General features: G+C 39.0%; 1 protein-coding gene and 1 long non-coding RNA gene across 2 annotated transcripts; one reads left to right on the forward strand and one right to left on the reverse strand.

Annotated features, from left to right (window-relative positions):
- Positions 1-4,304: 4,304 nt before the first annotated feature.
- LOC148102694 (uncharacterized) lies at positions 4,305-8,242 on the forward strand. The gene is made up of 3 exons (XR_015719072.1): positions 4,305-4,404; positions 5,552-5,687; positions 6,970-8,242. It is a non-coding gene; the product is annotated as an uncharacterized LOC148102694 (long non-coding RNA).
- Positions 8,243-15,922: 7,680 nt separating this feature from the next.
- Positions 15,923-17,913, reverse strand: LOC148102695 (uncharacterized). The gene has a single exon (XM_087841261.1). The coding sequence runs from the start codon at positions 17,481-17,483 to the stop codon at positions 16,662-16,664; it is 822 nt and encodes a 273-aa protein (XP_087697387.1). The 5' UTR covers positions 17,484-17,913; the 3' UTR covers positions 15,923-16,661.

Genomic DNA, 17,913 nt, shown 5'->3' on the forward strand with positions numbered 1-17,913 from the left:
TTTTCAGTGCCGAGTACAATGACCTCAGTTTTATCTGAATTAAGAAGCAGAAAGTTAGCAGCCATCCAGGTCTTTATGTCTTTAAGACATTCCTGCAGTTTAACTAATTGGTGTGTGTTATCTGGCTTCATGGACAGATAGAGCTGGGTGTCATCTGCATAGCAGTGAAAATGTATGCTATGTCTTCTAATGATGCTGCCTAGGGGAAGCATGTATAATGTAAACAGAATTGGTCCTAGCACTGAACCCTGTGGAACTCCATAATTAACCTCAGTGTGTGAAGAGGACTCTCCATTTACATGCACAAATTGGAGTCTATTAGATAGATATGATACAAACCACTGCAGTGCAGTACCTGTAATACCTACAGCATGTTCTAATCGCTCTAATAGGATATTATGGTCAACAGTATCAAATGCTGCACTAAGGTCTAGCAGGACAAGCATAGAGATGAGTCCACTGTTCAGAGGCCATAAGAAGATCATTTGTAACCTTCACTAAAGCTGTTTCTGTGCTGTGATGAACTCTGAAACCTGACTGAAACTCTTCAAATAAACCATTCCTCTGCAGATGATCTGTTAGCTGTTTGACAACTACTCTTTCAAGGATTTTTGATATGAAAGGAAGGTTGGAGATTGGCCTATAATTAGCTAAGACTGCTGGGTCTAGACATGGCTTTTTGAGTAAAGGTTTAACTGCAGCCACCTTGAAGGCCTGTGGTACATAGCCGATTATTAGAGATAGGTTGATCATATTTAAGATCAAAGAATTAATTAATGGCAGGACTTCTTTGAGCAGTTTTGTAGGAATGGGGTCTAAAAGACACGTTGATGGTTTGGAGGAAGTAATTATTGAAGTTAACTCAGAAAGATCAATTGGAGAAAAAGAGTCTAACTTAACATCAATGGTACTAAGAGTAGCTGTAGATAATATTACATCTGTGGGATGATTATTGGTAATTTTTTCTCTAATGATAAAAATTTTATTTGTGAAGAAGTTCATGAAGTCATTACTAGTTAACGTTAAAGGGATGGTTGGCTCAAAGGAGCTCTGACTTTTTGTCAGCCTGGCTACAGTGCTGAAGAGAAACCTGGGGTTGTTCTTATTTTCTTCAATCAGTGACGAATAGTAAGATGTTCTGGCTTTGCGGAGGGCTTTCTTATAAAGCAACAAACTATTTCTCCAGGCTAAATGATGATCCTCTAAATTTGTGACACGCCATTTCCTCTCCAGATTACGAGTCATCTGCTTTAGGGTACGTGTTTGAGAATTATACCACGGAGTCAGGTACTACAGTATCCAGAGTCGTACGTAGTGAGGAGGTGAAATTATTAACAAGATAATCGACCTCTGTTGGGGTAGCGTTCAGATAGCTGCTCTGCTCTGTGTTGGTACAGGGCATTGACGATGATAACAGTGGCTGGATTATATTCTTAAACTTAGTTACAGCGCTTTCAGAAAGACATCTACTTTGATAAAGTCCACTCTCCACTGCTGCGTAATCAATTATTGTAAATGTAAATGTTATCAAGAAATGATCAGACAGGAGAGGGTTTTCAGGAAACACTGTTAAATGTTCAGTTTCTATGCCATATGTTAAAACAAGATCTAGAGTGTGATTAAAGTGGTGGGTGGGATCTTTTACATTTTGAGAGAAACCAATTGAGTCTAACAACAGATTAAATGCCATGTTGAGGCTGTCATTTTTAGCATCTACATGGATGTTAAAATCACCCACAATAATTATTTTATCTGAGCTCAGAACTAAATTAGATATAAAGTCTGAGAAATCAGACAGAAACTCTGTGTAAGGCCCAGGTGGACGATAGATGATAACAAGTAAGACTGGTTTCTGAGTTTCACAGCTGGGGTGGACAATGTTAAGCATCAGGCTTTCAAATGAATTAAAAGTCTGTCTTGGTCTTTCATTAATTAATAGACTGGTGTGAAAAATTGCTGCCACACCGCCCCCTCGACCTGCGCTTCGAGATTTCTGGTAGTTAGAATGACTCGGGGGTGTTGATTCATTTAAACTAACATAATCATCCTGCTGCAACCAGGTTTCTGTAAGGCAGAGTAAATCAATTTGTTGATCAATTATTAAGTCATATACTAACAGAGACTTGGAGGAGAGAGACCTAATATTTAATAATCCACATTTCACTGTTTTACTCTTTGGTTCAGATGTGGATACTGTATTGTTCTTTCTTTGTAATTGTTTATGTTTAAGTTGTTTGTTGCTGGTTTTTAGTTTGTTTTTTGTCTTTTTGGAAGCTGACACAGTCTCTATGGAGGTGGGTTTTTTTTTTTGGGGGGGGGGGGGGGGGTAGCAGGAGGAGAGAAGCTGCAGAGAGGCGTGTAAGACTGCAACTCTGCTTCCTGGTCCCAACTCTGGATAATCATATTTTGAGGGGTTTAATAAATTTGTCCATATTTCTAGAAATGAGAGCTGCTCCATCCAAAGTGGGATGGATGCCGTCTCTCCTAACAAGACCAGGTTTCCTCCAGAAGGTTTGCCAATTATCTATGAAGCCCACATCGTTTCTGGGACACCACTCAGACAGCCAGCAATTTAAGGAGAACATGCGGCTAAACATGTCACTCCTGGTCTGATTGGGGAGGGGACCAGAGAAAACTACAGAGTCCGACATTGTTTTGGCAAAGTTGCACACCGATTCAATATTGATTTTAGTGACCTCCGATTGGCGTAACCGGGTGTCATTACTGCCGACGTGAATTATGATTTTACTGAATTTACGTTTACCCTTAGCCAGCAGTTTTAAATTTCCTTCAATGTCGCCTGCTCTGGCCCCTGGAAGACAATTGACTATGGTTGCCGGTGTCTCTAGCTTCACATGTCTGAGAACAGAATCACCAATTACCAGAGTTTGACCCCCAGCGGGTGTGTCGCCGAGTGGGGAAAAACGGTTAGACACATGAACGGGTTGGTGGTGTACCTGGGGCTTCTGTTTAGGACTATGCTTCCTCCTCACCGTCACCCAGCCGCAGCTGCTTGGGATCTGCCAGGGAACAGCTAGCGGGGCCTACGCTATCTTCGGCTGCACCAGCTACAGGGGCCTTGCTAGCTAAGGGTGAGTGAAGGGTGCGAAGCCGAGTCTCCAATTCAGTAATCCTGGCCTCCAGAGCTGCAAATATGCTACATTTGTTACAGATATCATTACTGCTAAAGGAGGCCAAGGAGTAACTAAACATCTGACACAATGAGCAAGAAAGTGCAGGAGGGACAGGTGAAGTAGCCATGGTGCTAACGAGTTGGCTACGAGCTAAGCTAAGCTAGCGAAACAGTACAGAGACAATACTTTGGCTATAAATTAGGTAGTGAGTACACAGAAAGTGTGCTTCAGATGAAGCACGTGAAGATTATACTCTGAAAAAAGAATGTATTTAAAAGTTGTTAATTAAATTGCTAAGCAAATAAGCTACTCAGAAACACCACTGTGTTTGAGCAGGAACAGGAAGTGATACTCTACCACAGAGCGAGCGAACACCAAGTGACAGCGCCACCAAGGAGGAGGTGCAGCGGCTGGCGCTTTGGTGGCAGGACAAGAATCTATGTCTCAATGTTGGCAAGACAAAAGAGCTGATTGTTGACTTTAGGAAAACCGAGACTGTTCATCTCTCGCTCAGCATTGCTGGTGTCACTGTAGATGGAGTGAAGAGCACCAGATTCCTCAGTGTTCACTTCATAGAGGACCTGTCCTGGACCAGTAACACCAAATCAGTGACAAAAAGAGCTCGGCAGTGACTGCATTTCAAGAGACGACTGAAGAAGGTGCGCCTCCCCAAACCCATCCTTAACACCTTCTACAGGGGTACCATACAGTCTCCTCCTGATGTACGGTCTGTCACATATTTCTGCAGAGCAGTTAAGCTCTGCAGCGCTTCATAGATGTCTCCTCCAGTCGTGTAGCCACCTGGAATAACGTGCAACGTGTCTCTCCAATCAGCCTACAGACTCCTCCTTGTGATGCTGTTATGAAGTCCAGGTTCAGCCAAACACAAAATACAGACGAGTCCTCGGTCCCCAGACCGTGACATCATTTCTGTTCTGGGATTGAATAATTGGTTGATCACACCAGTACCGATGACAACCCCTGTAAGGAGAAAAACCTCAGAAAAGCAAAGAATCACGGGCCCAGAGTTAATTCACTGTAAAAAAAATCCGTAAAAATACAGTACAATCTACTGTATAAACGTGAAGGAATTTTCCGTATTAATAATTTACGGGTATTTTTCTGTATTTCTCAACTACTGCAATGCATTGTGGGAAAAATAACCCGAAAAGGAGGGAAAAGTAAGCGCAAGAGCAGCCATTAGGCTTCTTTCAGGCTTCATCTGGATTTTGGACTCTGAAGTTGGAGAAACTGCCTTCAAATTTCTGTGGTAAGTATTAAAACTCATGTTTCCTTATATTAAAATAATGTTTTTTAAAAGACTCCACGTTTTTATTTAGAAAGAAATGTTAATTTATTTGTTAACTGGTTTCGGCTGTCTCCAGACAAGTCAGGAATATTTTGCTGACTCATTTTTTAAAATAATTGTTATTTAGGTTTAACATGACTTAAGCTTTCCATTTTAGTTAATGTTAAAATTATTTTTACTGTGATACCGCCAGTTTTGCCCTTCAGTGGCTGAACAAGTTTTCATATTATAGTTAGCTGTCTGTGTCTCTCTGGGTATTACACAGCTGTGACTGCTAACTAGCTAATTAGCGAAAGTCAGCGATGTGGATAACTGGGAAAAGTGAGAAATTTATGGTTCTAGAAATTATTCTAGGACTCTAATAAGTACTGTATCAATACCTGTGTTTTACAGTTGGCTCTACTGTACACTTTAAAGGGTTTCAGGCAAAGTTACACTAACCCTAGTTTAAGCCTCAGACCTTCCTGGCTGACGCTAGCAAATGCTAATGTTAGCCTCTGATTTGGGCTGCTAAAGTAAATACTTTTAGCTAGCTGACCAGCATAGATTATTTCGGTGGTTAACAGACTGTCGTGGTAATATTATTGAAAGTATAATTTCACCTCAGCACATTTACAATTATGTCTATTTTGTAGCACATAGAAATGTTTAGTTAATATTTACAGACACATTTTCCCTGTAACTGTGTTTTTACTCCAACATTTGTTGAAAATGTAATTTATGAAATGCTGAGCAGCATTTCTAGTATGTGGAATATTTTTGTCACCCACTGTGCTAATGTGATTAAATACTAATAATTATTACTAAAAAAAATTCAATAATAAATCAATAATAACTATTTCTTGATTGAACTATAATGTAAGCGCAGTGCTGGTGTGCAGGGTATTTATATGCCTTGTGGGGGATGCTGACATATTATAAACTTTTGTGTCTATATCAAGCTTTTAGCCAAATATAAGCAGAGATATTTGTATCTTTCTTAAAAATCCAGATCCTTATAGATTATTTGAGAAATGGATCAACAGCTATCACTACTTGAAGCACTCTAAGTCCTGCAGTGGAAAAATATCCCTTATTTCACCTTTGATCACACACTTTGGTTTTCCAGTGCAGAGCAATGGCCAAGAAAAGGAAAGACTTCCCCGAGTGGAAAAAAAAGATGAAGATACAAGCTGGTGATGATCGAGAGCAGCTGGTCTCAGGAAATGAAGAAAAACCCTGATCACCTTCTCTACAGAAACAAGGTGAGTTTAATGTTGTGGTTAATTTAGTTTTTCAAGGTATGTATGTTACTTTAATTATAAACTGCTTTTGTTGCAACCGAATGGTGTTATATGTATGCAACTCTACGTGAATTATAATCCTTTGTAGGGCTGTGTGATATGACCAAAATCTCATATCCCAATATAAGACATTTCTCTCCTGATAACGATATATATCACAAAATAGTGCATTTTCTGTAAATTCTGTGATTCTCGGGCAACTCGACTTATGTGAAGTGTTTTCAGTTTGGCGTCGTGTACCTGGAGTTGAGTGTTTTGACCGAAGCGTGAAACTATACATATTTAGACATAAGTTTAAACGGCCGCCATTTTCTTTCCGAGTATTTATTACACGGCGTGCTGCGAGGAAAAGCCTGTTCTAACGTTTGAGTCTAAGGATCATTTTGAGCACCTGACAGCTCTTTTTTGCTTTTCATTCGTAAACTCTCTCAAAACTCTTTCATGTGATTCTTGTGTAGGTGGTTAAAGAGGTTTGTTGTGTTTGAGTGGTGGTGGGGACCAGTTTGTGGCATAATTTGCATAGTACAGTTTTCTGGGGCGTGTCAGACTTTTCATAACCAAACCATTTCCATTGCCCCTCGTTTAACAATAAGGTCCTTGATTTCTTTTGACTGGTCCTTCTGTTTGGAGCTAGCTGGTTCTGCCTCATCCTTGCTGGCCATGCTGGTATTCTCTGTGCCTTCATCTGCGTGGTGACTGTAAGCGCCATTTATAGTCACTTCATGTTTTTATTTGAGGTCATTTGTTTGATGCATATTCTGAAAATTTGTTTGAGAATAATGTATATCATTTCAGTTTATTTTGAAAAGTCTCAACAGAAACTTGAGCTTTATTGTGAAAGGTTTATGTGGAAAATAAACAAGCGGACAGTGGAGCCACACAATGGTTTTACCGTCATTGTTGGTAACGAAAGTACGTGTAAAAACAGTCACTTGTCCATCCATAGTGTGGTTATTGTAAGTATAAGAGAAAGAGAGAACTTTAAGAAATAATATAGCAACTACAGTGACCATCAAAATCATGAAAAAAATATTGCCGTAAAGAGTTTATTTTGCAACACCACAAAACAAACAATAGTGTATAATATGAAACAATAGACATTTTTATATCGTCATCTGATATATATCGTCATATCGCACAGCCCTAATCCTTTTTTGTTTATGTTGTTTATGTTCTAGGTAAAAAAAAATATAAAAATACAAACTTTTTAAAAATGTCTTGTTGTTTCTCTTTTTTTCCTCAGAATAAATTGCGACTAGTCTCAATGGCTGACATGGAGGAGCAACACAGCGACACGTTAACCCCGACTGCTGCAGTTCCTGTATGAACTGAGCAACTCTGAAAATCCAAGGAAAAGCTGAGTGTATTTTATTTAAAGGTCAGATGGACCTTGATGTACTAACATGCAGGCTGCATTCAGGACTTTGTCACACTGGTATATGAAGAGTGGTAACAAGACTTTGTAGTAATTTGTCTTACTATTGTCTTATTTGTTGTGATTTAGGGTCTGTGCGCACAAGCAGAGGTTTTTGTTTGTAACCGTAACCTTGTTTTCAGAGCCTTGTCTAACATCTAATGGTCATGAAATATGTCAGACTTTTTCCTCTACTTAAACAGCTAAGAGCATTTGAACACTGTGGAGAAAAAGGTGTGCATTAAGGATTTTGAACTATGATGTTTAAGTGTTGTCACTGCTGAGGATTCGTGGACACAGATCCTTATTCACTACGCTGCTGTTTACAGTTTAACTTTTCATCAGAACAAGCACTACTAATTGTACTTTGCTCCTCACTGACAAAACAAGTCCAGTAAATACACTTTTCTCTTTAAGTTTGGGACAGTAATCTGTCTTAATTTATTTTGTGTTTTAGTTATCATATGGGGAAAAGTCCTGTGGTTATCCATCCGTCCTGTTCGAATAAACCCAAAGTTCAGGAACATCTTCTTTAGATCTGTTCAGTTTTGGCACCACTTAAACAGTCAACAAATTTTGACTCAAGTATGTTATAGTATGTAAGGTAAAGACCCCAAAGAGTTAATCTCAGACAAATGTTCACACAAATGTGAATTACATTCACTTCATTAATGAAGTGAATGTAATTCAGTAATCAAAGGTGTTTGGCTATAACTGACTACATGTGTATACTGTATCATAAGTGGACAGACATGGATGTAAACCACACCTTAACCATTTGGCTGAGGCAAAACTACCACAAGGCAGTGATTCTAACTAAAAGGTACTCTGGATATTATTAAATATGAACATATCGTTAAATATGAAATTTTTTGTTTGTCAGGTGTCCTGTTTGAAGAAAACACTTGGTAGACACACTAACACTTGAATGAATGTAAATAAACACATTTACATGAGGGCAACCTGATTCCAAGGAAATAAAAATGCTCAAATTTGAAAACTTGTGAGTTATTTTGTTCATGTATCAGCTGTTTAGTCGTTTTATGACAAGATGGATGCTGTCATTATATTTTATAATGTGTTTGAGTTAAGGAGAATAAAAGAATATTTAACATTCATTGTACCAATGTTGTTGTGTACGAAGCACAAATTAATTTAAGTTTTAATTTGTAAATTTTTGAGTACATGGTGTACTAGGTTGTAATTGCATAGAAATATACGTTTAAGGATATAAAGAACTATATTTAATGAGGTACAGTGAAAAGAAGTGCTTGGAAATAGTAATATAAACAGAAATTTCAATTTTTCTATTAACGGAAAATATCAGTTAATGATACAGAAAATATACTGTGAATAAACGGAATTTTCCATTTTATAGCTGAAGGAAATGTCCGTAAATAGTACAGAGTATACTGTAAATCTACAGAATCTTCCGTTTTATCATTTACAGAAAACTCCGTCAAACGTCCGTAAAAAAACAGAAAATGTACTGGCAGAAAATTACCAGGACATTTTCCGTTTTTCTACGGAATTGTTTTTTACAGTGTTCATGTACATGGGCGAATCCTGTGCAGGAATGCGCCCAGGCATCTGGTCAGACTTTATTATATACTGCCTTACTCATGTAACACTCATGGGTGGAGTACAAGTTAGGAAAAAACAACTTCTTATCTGCTGATTGCATTCGACGCTGCACAGGATGCAGCCTTGCAAGACGAAGAGGAACAAGTTGATTAACGATCTTGTAGTGGGTTAAAACAATACATGTGGGTGTTGTCTAAACTTGAGCAGACACTTTGTTCCAGTTAAAGAATTTGCTGACACGCTATATACAGGCATTACTACACAATTCAAATAAGGCTTAAACATAAACAATTATCACAGTTGAATAAAGATAATAAAGTAATATAATTCAAAATCTTTCAACATTCCCTTCTGTTTTTAGCAGATTTGAATTGTGCAGCAAAACACATATCATTTATCAGAACATAACTTCTTACAACATGTATTTTCAGTTAGTTCGTCATAAAATGCATTTGCTGATTTTTATTGGCAACTTAGACACTTGTATCAGAGTCTACATCATAGTCATCAGTAAGTAACTACTTGTCTTTCACATTTTCAGTTACTACATAATTAGTTGCACTTCATCTTCATTTAACAAATAGGAAAAGAAGTCTTCATAATCTTCATCGGTTTGTGGTATATCTGCGTATGTTGTGAGTGATAAACTTATCATCTGTGAAATTACAGCCTTTAAACAAGGTATAACTCAAGTAAAGAAAAGCAAAATAAAATAAAATATAATAAAGTAAAATAAAACCAGGAAAACTCCAATGCCGATCAACAGTCTCTTTAGAATCTGAAGCCATGTTTAAAGAATGTACATTATCTGGTATGTAGGTGCAGCACATGGTGTTGAATAAGACACACAATCCTCCTTTCTCAGCCAGGATCATGTCCAGTGCTACACGATATTGCATTACAGCAATTCAGAGAGCGTCCATGTTAGGTTTTGTAATGTTGATTGTCATTTATGCTTAGAAATATCTACTTATATATGCTTAGAGTTTTATAATTAGTTTTAGATTGGTAGAGGTGTATAATCGATTGTGTAGTGATAGGATGTGTGATCCTTAATAGTCTGCAAAGGCTTGGTGCGCATTCCAGAGTGTTCTGGAATCCACACCTACATCCTGTGAGCATGGGAAAAGGTCGTACCTTGTTTTATTGTTTTATGGTAGGATAAACGTGGCTATATCTGTTTTAGGCTAAGTGCCATTTGTTTACATGAACTGCTGGACTTTCCAGACCAGTAGGTTTAGGGAAGTCATTTATGGGGTCACGCTCTGACCACACACACACACACACACACACACACACACACAATCCTTTGTTCACATGTATACCTATGTAAGATGTTATATGTTAATGACCCTATGCATATTCATGTTACCACAATAAAAGGAGTGCTATGGGGAACCTGGCTGAGAGTCTGCCGGAGGTCAAGTGGTGGAACGACACTTGGCTCCAGGCAGGTCTCCCTCATGCATGAGTAACATGAAGAACTTTGCCTACTTCGTGTCTTGCTTTGCTGTGTAATTATATTGTCTTCAACGTTCCAGCGAATAGGTTTAAGCTACAAACCTATCAGTCCATTTCTTGGTTATGTCCCTCGTTGACCTTGCAGGATGCATTGAGGAACAAGCCGAATCTATAGTCCAGTGTCTCACTTCCAAGAGCATGTTTTCCAGTCCCTATCCACGGGAAAAGGGCGTGGAGAACTTTCTGTCCTGTGATAGGAATACTTATGACTCTTCTACTGCAGAAAAAACCCCTCTGTGGAAAGGGTGCAGCACCACCTCGGACCTATAATCCTGCAATAAAAGATGTTAGTGTGATTTGCATATTAAGTTTGCTTAAAAACTGGCTCCGCCAGGAGCCTGCATACACACCATCATGGCCTGAAAAACAAGATCTGGAAGTGAAATCAAAATAACCTTCACATTTTTCCCAAAACACAGTGTAACAGCATCACCAACTCATAACCTGTAAACACAGTTTCTTCACACATAAACCCAGAAATCCTGTAGTAGAAAAACATTAACTAGTTGTTCTGGTATAAATCACATGATCAAATCACAAGAAGAACTGTAATGCTGTAGAAAAGAAATATAAATGTTAGCGCTGCGCAGGTGTATACACTCTTTCTCACAGTAATCTCTGTGAACAACACAAACCCATGAATAACACACCCCTGGTAGATTCATAAACACAGAAAGTGGCATTTAAAAGTTAAATCGGTATGCAACCTCGAATGTTGCTGATATCTTTCTGCTCCTGTAAAAGAAACACATAAATTCATCCACCCTTTTGGCCTGTCTAAATGGAGGTTAACTTTGAGTCGTGGTCAAGTCTTGTCAGCTTTTACCAGTCAGTCAGTTTGTTTTTATTTCCATTCATTCATTCATCCATTCTTTCTTTGCTGATAGTGGAAACTATCGCCGCATTTGATTTCCACCCTCAGCAAAATGACATCATTTCAAAAGAAAAAGAAGAATTTTAGATCGGATTACCTCGCTGAATCCTTTTTAGGCAGGGACTCTCATTTTCTAACCGTCCCAAATAAGTGGCTTTCTCCTGAGCCCATTTTAATGTGGAGAAACTCACTTGTAACAATTTTCTTGACGACGTATCGTATAGCGCTTCTAATCGTGCAGATCTGCTCAAACAGAGATTATCGAACAAAACTTTCAGTGCACTGTGAAAGTATCAAAATAAAAAGGCCTTGTTACGTCATGACACAAGCTCCTCATCTCAGGAGGGTAAATCATACCATTAACATGGTTTATCATACTATCATACTAATTGGCAGGCTCAACTTCACAACAAAAGAAAAATCATCAGCTAGATTCACTCCGAACCAACCATCAGCTGCACAACACACAACATAACCCTAATATGTTATTAGCTATGAGTTTAATCCCCAGATCTGTGCTTCTCACTCATTTAGGCCACACGCACCCATTTTATTCAGTTTTCCTTTTTTCCCGTCATCATAAAACATGTGACATGTTGTCATGCACTTCACAAAAGAAGTTTGTTCTGACGTATTCAGAGTTGTGTATCTAGGTACAGGATACACTCGCACATCAAAACAGGAAACTCAGTGTTTTAGAGCCTCCACTCAACACACAACAAACTCCAACACATCTCATTCACTCGTGCTAAGATTCAGTCACCTTTCATTAATCTAAGAACGATCAACTAATTTGCATATCAGCTATTAACCCACTAAGATAACAGGACAACAGAAATGCATGTTCAAAATGTTATCACAAAAATAGAATTTCCCTCATACAGTAAATTACTTGTGCTGCATCAATCAAGCAGGAAGCATCTCCCAATTTACTGTATTAACAACTAAATTTATTGTCTGATTACTGGTTGGTCAAACCAGAATCTTTTTTCCCCACAAAAGTTAAACTGTTGTCCTGCAACCTAGAGAGTCAATTTTTTGCATTGGATAAATTCAGCATTTGATAACAAGTGTCTGTTAAATTCACACTATTTTAACACTGATAAGAGATAACAAGCTAATTTTCATTACATGGGTGTTTGTGTTATTAGGCAGGTTTAATGCATGTCTGTGGAGCTGCATATCCAGCAGAGCATGTTCTTAAAGCTGCCTTTCCTACACATTTCTCTGCTATTATTTAATCATTTTGTAAATAATGTGCTATGAGTCCATTGATCTTTGCATCACACTAAGTGACTTGGACAAGATGGTAAACAGACTCACATGCTTAAAATGTTGTCTAATCTTCATGAGTACTCTTGTATTTGGAGGTGTTAGTAGGGTTAATGCATGTTCTGTTTGTGTGTGTGTGATTTTGTATGTTTCTTTTTGTTTCAGACTCTTTCACAATTTTTCCACCTAAGCAGTCAGTTTTGTTTTTCCCAGATTTGCTAACCCAAATTTTGATTTCCCACTTTAAACACCAGCTTTCTCACTTACTCTCACTGTTGTTCTCTCCCACTTCAACAGTCCAATAGCAGGCAGTTCTCTTTCAGCTTTGTCCTTTGTCCTTGTTTCACTGTCTCTTCTTGCCATTTTCTCCAAAGGTGGCAAATGTCAAACTCCAACAGTCTCCTCAGTTCTCCTCAAACGTTCTTTTCACATGCACAGTGAATTTGCAGCTTGTTGGGAACACAGTGCCATTCATCCAATCAGGCAGGATGATGGGTTTGCTCTTCTTCTCTGATGCTGTTTGTCCACACTGCTGCTGCTTGCTGGGACTCTTTTCTCAGGACTTTGCTGCTGTCTCTTTATCTGCCATGTTATTGCTCTTTGGAGCTGCATTCCTTGTCTTCAGGGAGGAGTGAGAGCTCGCTTGTGAGTTTGAGAGACACATGGTGCTGTAAATAAGTTAGCCAGAAACTTGGCCTGAATGTTTCTAATGATGTTAAACTATAACTTTCTTCCGACCGCTGCATGTGGAAAATTGATTCAGGTCTGTTTGTCACCTGAAAGTGACAAACTAAGACATTTTCATTATTATTATCACTGCTTAATCAACACACACAACTCTCTCTCTCTCTGTTTTTGTGAACAGTCCTTTCTTAAAAGCAGAAAATGAGATTGTAGTTGTTCTTGGCTGATCAACACAAAACCTTTTTCCTATGATTATTTTTCATCTACAATATAAATTTTGTCTCTTTTTCACTCTTTTTTTTCTCTTTACAATAGCTGGTGACCTGCAGAATCACCGCTCTCACAATCAGAGGCAATTACTTTTACACAGCGCACAAAAACACTGTGACGTCAGACACATTCACACTCACTTTTTTCATCTGCGTAAATAAATCATTTGGCCAATGGCATGTGCCATCGTGATCCATAAATATGATCACAAGTTTATTTAACTATTTTTCAACCCACCAAAACAAATAAACAAAAACATGATGCTGATGCTATGAACACTCCACACACATGAGTCAAGATGCAGGAAAACTGCTCACAGAAACTCTGCACATTCCAGTTATCACAGTTATCATAGTTATCATAGTTCTGTTTCCCTCTCTTTGAAGAGTTCTCAGCCAGCTCCTGATCTGATAATGTGTAGCTTGCTCATCAGCTCAGAAGAGACCACAACGCAACCTCACAGTGGCTTCATATTCAATACAGCTTCTCCATCATGTAGTTTGCAGCTGTGTCATACAGGGTTCAGCATATTAGTTGTTTTCACAGGTGTGCTCTATATCTCAACAATGGCTCATATTAGGATGACAGTTTTTCAAGCAGGTCAAGTGCCTCTATACACGTAATTAGTTAAAATATTTACCTATTTTACTTCATATGTCATTGTACTGAATTTGAGCAACCCTAAGCTTAATGCAGATTGCTTTCAACAATTATCCACCTCACATCATAACTGACTGAGGTGCCTCTTCATATTAATATTATTTCATCATTAATACCAGTTTACAGGTTGTTATCCTTGCTATTATTAGTATGAATACATTAAAGATAAGTTGTAATTTAGCCTTTTGTTTATTTTACTTTATTCCTCTTGTATTTATATCTATTCAGTCGGGTCTGTTTCCAACCCTTTTTAAACTACTTTAAACTACTTTGATCTCTAATTTTCACTTGGTGAGGGATTATTACGTTCTTCCTTGTCTGAACTGCTCTCTTCACCTGAGCTGCTATCCTATTCTGAGTTACTGTCTTCTTTGTTTCTTACAGTCACGTACAAAATGTCCCTCTTTTCCACACCTCCAGCATGCAGTGCTAAAGCCACTGTTTGGTGTGTGTGTAGCTCTGCCTCTACCTCTTGCTCTTCCACTATGCATTCCTCTCCCTTTCTTTTGCATTATTCCTGCTCCGGCTTGTTGTTTTTCTAAACATTTCTCATCAGGTGTTAATTTCGCTTGTTTATTCTCCATTTTCAAAGATTTTGCTGGGCCGTCACTGGCACGCTTGACTTCAGAGTGGTTTACTGATACGGCCTTCGACTTCACCCTAACAGTGAAGCGGTATCAGTTTTATGAGATGAAACTCAACCGTTCTCCTTTGTCACCAGTACTTGAGCCTCAGCAAAGAAAACAAAAATGGAAGTAGTTCAGCAGCTTATTGTGCTGTAAAATCAATTATTACTTCCAGACACACACACACATATAGACATTTGCGCGCTAATTTGTCACGAAGTATTTCACGGCTACCTCTAAACCCAGTCTAAACACAGTTCCTTTTGGCGAACTTAAACCTATTTTAATTTCTCTGTCTCAACGTGTTTTCATTTGCTTAAACGTATTTTAATTTGTCACGAAGTAATTTCAGCTACCTCTAAAACTAGTCTAAACACAGTTCCTATTGGCGAACTCAACCTATTTTATCACGTGACTTTTAAACCTTTGCGGCCGTTTTATATACCAAAATAGTGTTTCTCACCCTCAGACATCTCACTGGTGGTTCGGATCATCAGACTGAATCCCAGTGCCGTGGACCAGGCCACTGGCCCAGACCCGAATTCACGTCCTGGGGCTCTCTCCTCGTCTAAGAGGGCTGTGCACAGGCTTCAGTGCTGGCTCCACACGGCGTCAGGAATCAGTGCTGGATCTTGGAACAGAGTCACAGATAACAGTTCTGATGTTTTCTGCTCCGGCTACGAAGGACCAAATAATGTTAAGAGATATATTCTAAAACACTTCTTCAGCAGAGAATCAGAGAGGAGAAACACACAGATTTTCTTGCTAGCAAGGGCAGCCTAGAGTGAGACTCAGAGACCCGCCCTGAGGACTTGCCCTGGTCCTTTATTTATACACTTCAGTGAGCGTTTGTTCCATACATTGAAATCTGGAGGTGTATGTGTGTGTGTGTGTGTGGGTGTGTGGCCAGAGTGTGACCCCATGAATGACTTCCCTAAAACTGCTGGTCTGGAAAGTCCAGCAGTCCACCTAAACAAAAAGCACTTAAACTAGAAACAGATATAACTACGTTAATCCTACCGTAAAACAATAAAACAAGGTATGAACTTTCCCATGCTCCTAGGATGTGGTGGTGAAAGCCAGAACACCCTGGAATGTTACAGACTTCCTAGGATGAGACATCCTTTCAATAAACACAAATGGTTACATGTAGTATTCTACCATATACAAACTTATATCATTAAAAGATTATACTGACTACTAAGTACAATTTTCCATTGACAGTGACAAAGACAGTTCATTCTTGAATAAAGACACTAATCAGACAGTTGTAAAATGTAGCAAATTGTGTTTATTAAAATATGGAGGAAATGGAAAGGGGGGGGGGGGGGGTTGTAGAGAAGAGGGTAATGGAAAGGGATAGAAAGGAGCAAAGAGAAAGAGGAGAGAAAACCCCAACAATCCCCTCTGAGCAAGCACTATGCGGAGAGGAGAGGGGAAAATTAAGCTGGAGCAGAGGTGGAAGAAGACGAGGTGACATCAGCAGTAGTAAAAGCAAGAGTGTCCCTCCTCCGGAAGAAGCAGAAGCGTTTTTTCTTCTTTTGCAGCAGCTTTTCGACGAGCACTTTTTTTTCTAGGATCAGGGTACTCAGCTCATCAATTGTTTCTCTATTTTGCTGCTCAAGTTTCTTGCAAGTTTTGTCCACTGCTTCTAATTTGGCGTCTTTTTCGTCCAACCTTTCTTTCAGTCGTTTAGATGTTGCCTCCTCTTTTTCCTTTTCTGCTGCCAGTTCTGTTGTTTTGTTTTTCATTTTGTTATAAAGTTCTTTCAGGCTTTTGTTTTTCCTCTCAAAGTCCTGGAGAAGAAGTTCCTCTTCTTTCAGCTTTATGACCAGCTGTTCTTTCTCTTCAAAGATTTCTTGATGTGTTTGCAGAGCTTCGTCAAGCTTTTCTTGCAAGCCTTCGCTGTGTTTCTTAGCGCTCTGAAGCTTGCAGTCCATTTCTTTTTCTTTGATCTCCTGTTGCTTTTTTGCTTGAAGCAACTCCTCAGATTTTAGGAGTGTGTTATTAAGCGTTGCCCGCAGCATCCTTTATTCTCCCTGCATGTGTTGGAGTTGGTACTGTGTGTCTTTCTGCTTCCTTTCCAGCTGTTTTTTGTCTTGGATGATTTCTTCATTTTTTTGCAGCGCTTCGTCAAGCTTTCCTTGCAAGTCTTGGTGTTTTTTCTCGGTGGTCTGAAGCTTGAAATCCATTTCTTGTTGTTGGATCTCATGTTGCCTTTTCTCTTGCAGCAACTCCTCATAGTTGTGCAGTGTCTTATCAAGCCTTGCCTGCAGCATCCTGTCTTTTTCCTGTATTTGTTGGAGTTGGCACTCCATGTCTTTCTGCTTGCAAGCCATTTCTTTTTGCTTGATCTCATGTTGCCTCTTCTCTTGACGAAGATCTTCATTTGCTTTCAGGTGGTAATCAAGCCGTGCTTTTAGCACTCTGTGTTGTATCTGCGTGTTTTGGAGTTGAAACTTCATGTCTTTCTGCTTTCTGTCCTCTTGTTTCTTCTGTTGGAGGATTCCTGTATTTTTCTGCAGAGCTTCATCAAGCTTTGCTTGGAGCTCTTGGATCTTTTTGTCCTTATCTAGGAGTTCCCATTGTTTCTCATCAATAACGGCTTCCTTATCTTGAAGCTGGTAGGACAGCTTTTTAAATTCGGCGCTCTTTTTCTCATTTTCTTGTGTCAATAACACAATCTTCTCTCTGTTGAGGAGATTTTCATTCTCTAATTCTTCCAAGCGCTTGTCCTCTACTTCTAACTGTTCACACCAAGGAAGAGAGGAGAGGTAAGGGTCTAGTGGTTGATCCCAGGGAAGAGCGTAAGGGTCAACTTCTTGTCTGTTTGGATCTTCTCTTTGAGACATGTTGAGGTCTGGATGCACTGACTTTGCAAAGGATCCAAGAGTTTTTGACCAAAAGCTCCTTTGACCAAAAGTTTTGAAATGCTTCTCTGGCGAAGATTCGAATGCTGCGAACTTAAATGCTGCCAATAACGGACTAAAAGTGGTTGCTTTTCACCCCTATTTATGGGTTTTAAGGATCAAAGGATCAGAATGGTGGTATGATTCTAAATGTGTGTGATGTCATCATTCTTTTAGCCAATGAGTGTGTCACATGACATTTGTGGAAGAGGGCATTTTTTAACTTGGACAAATTATCAGTAAAGTTTCAATCTCTGTTATTTACCATAGAGTCTGCACAGTATGGTGACATATTAAAACTGAAGAATATGTTGTACCTGTTGTAGTGTTTCATCATGGGTCCAGTTTTTACCCAGGTGCTTAAAGCCCTTCT

This window comes from Neolamprologus brichardi, chromosome 5, assembly GCF_056152115.1.
Source record: "Neolamprologus brichardi isolate AB-2024 chromosome 5, ASM5615211v1, whole genome shotgun sequence".
Lineage (NCBI taxonomy): Eukaryota > Metazoa > Chordata > Actinopteri > Cichliformes > Cichlidae > Neolamprologus > Neolamprologus brichardi.

What these genes read in the sequence shown, in the direction of transcription:
- LOC148102695 (XM_087841261.1), bottom strand. Translation starts at nt 17,483, where the DNA reads ATGTCTCAAAGAGAAGATCCAAACAGACAAGAAGTTGACCCTTACGCT.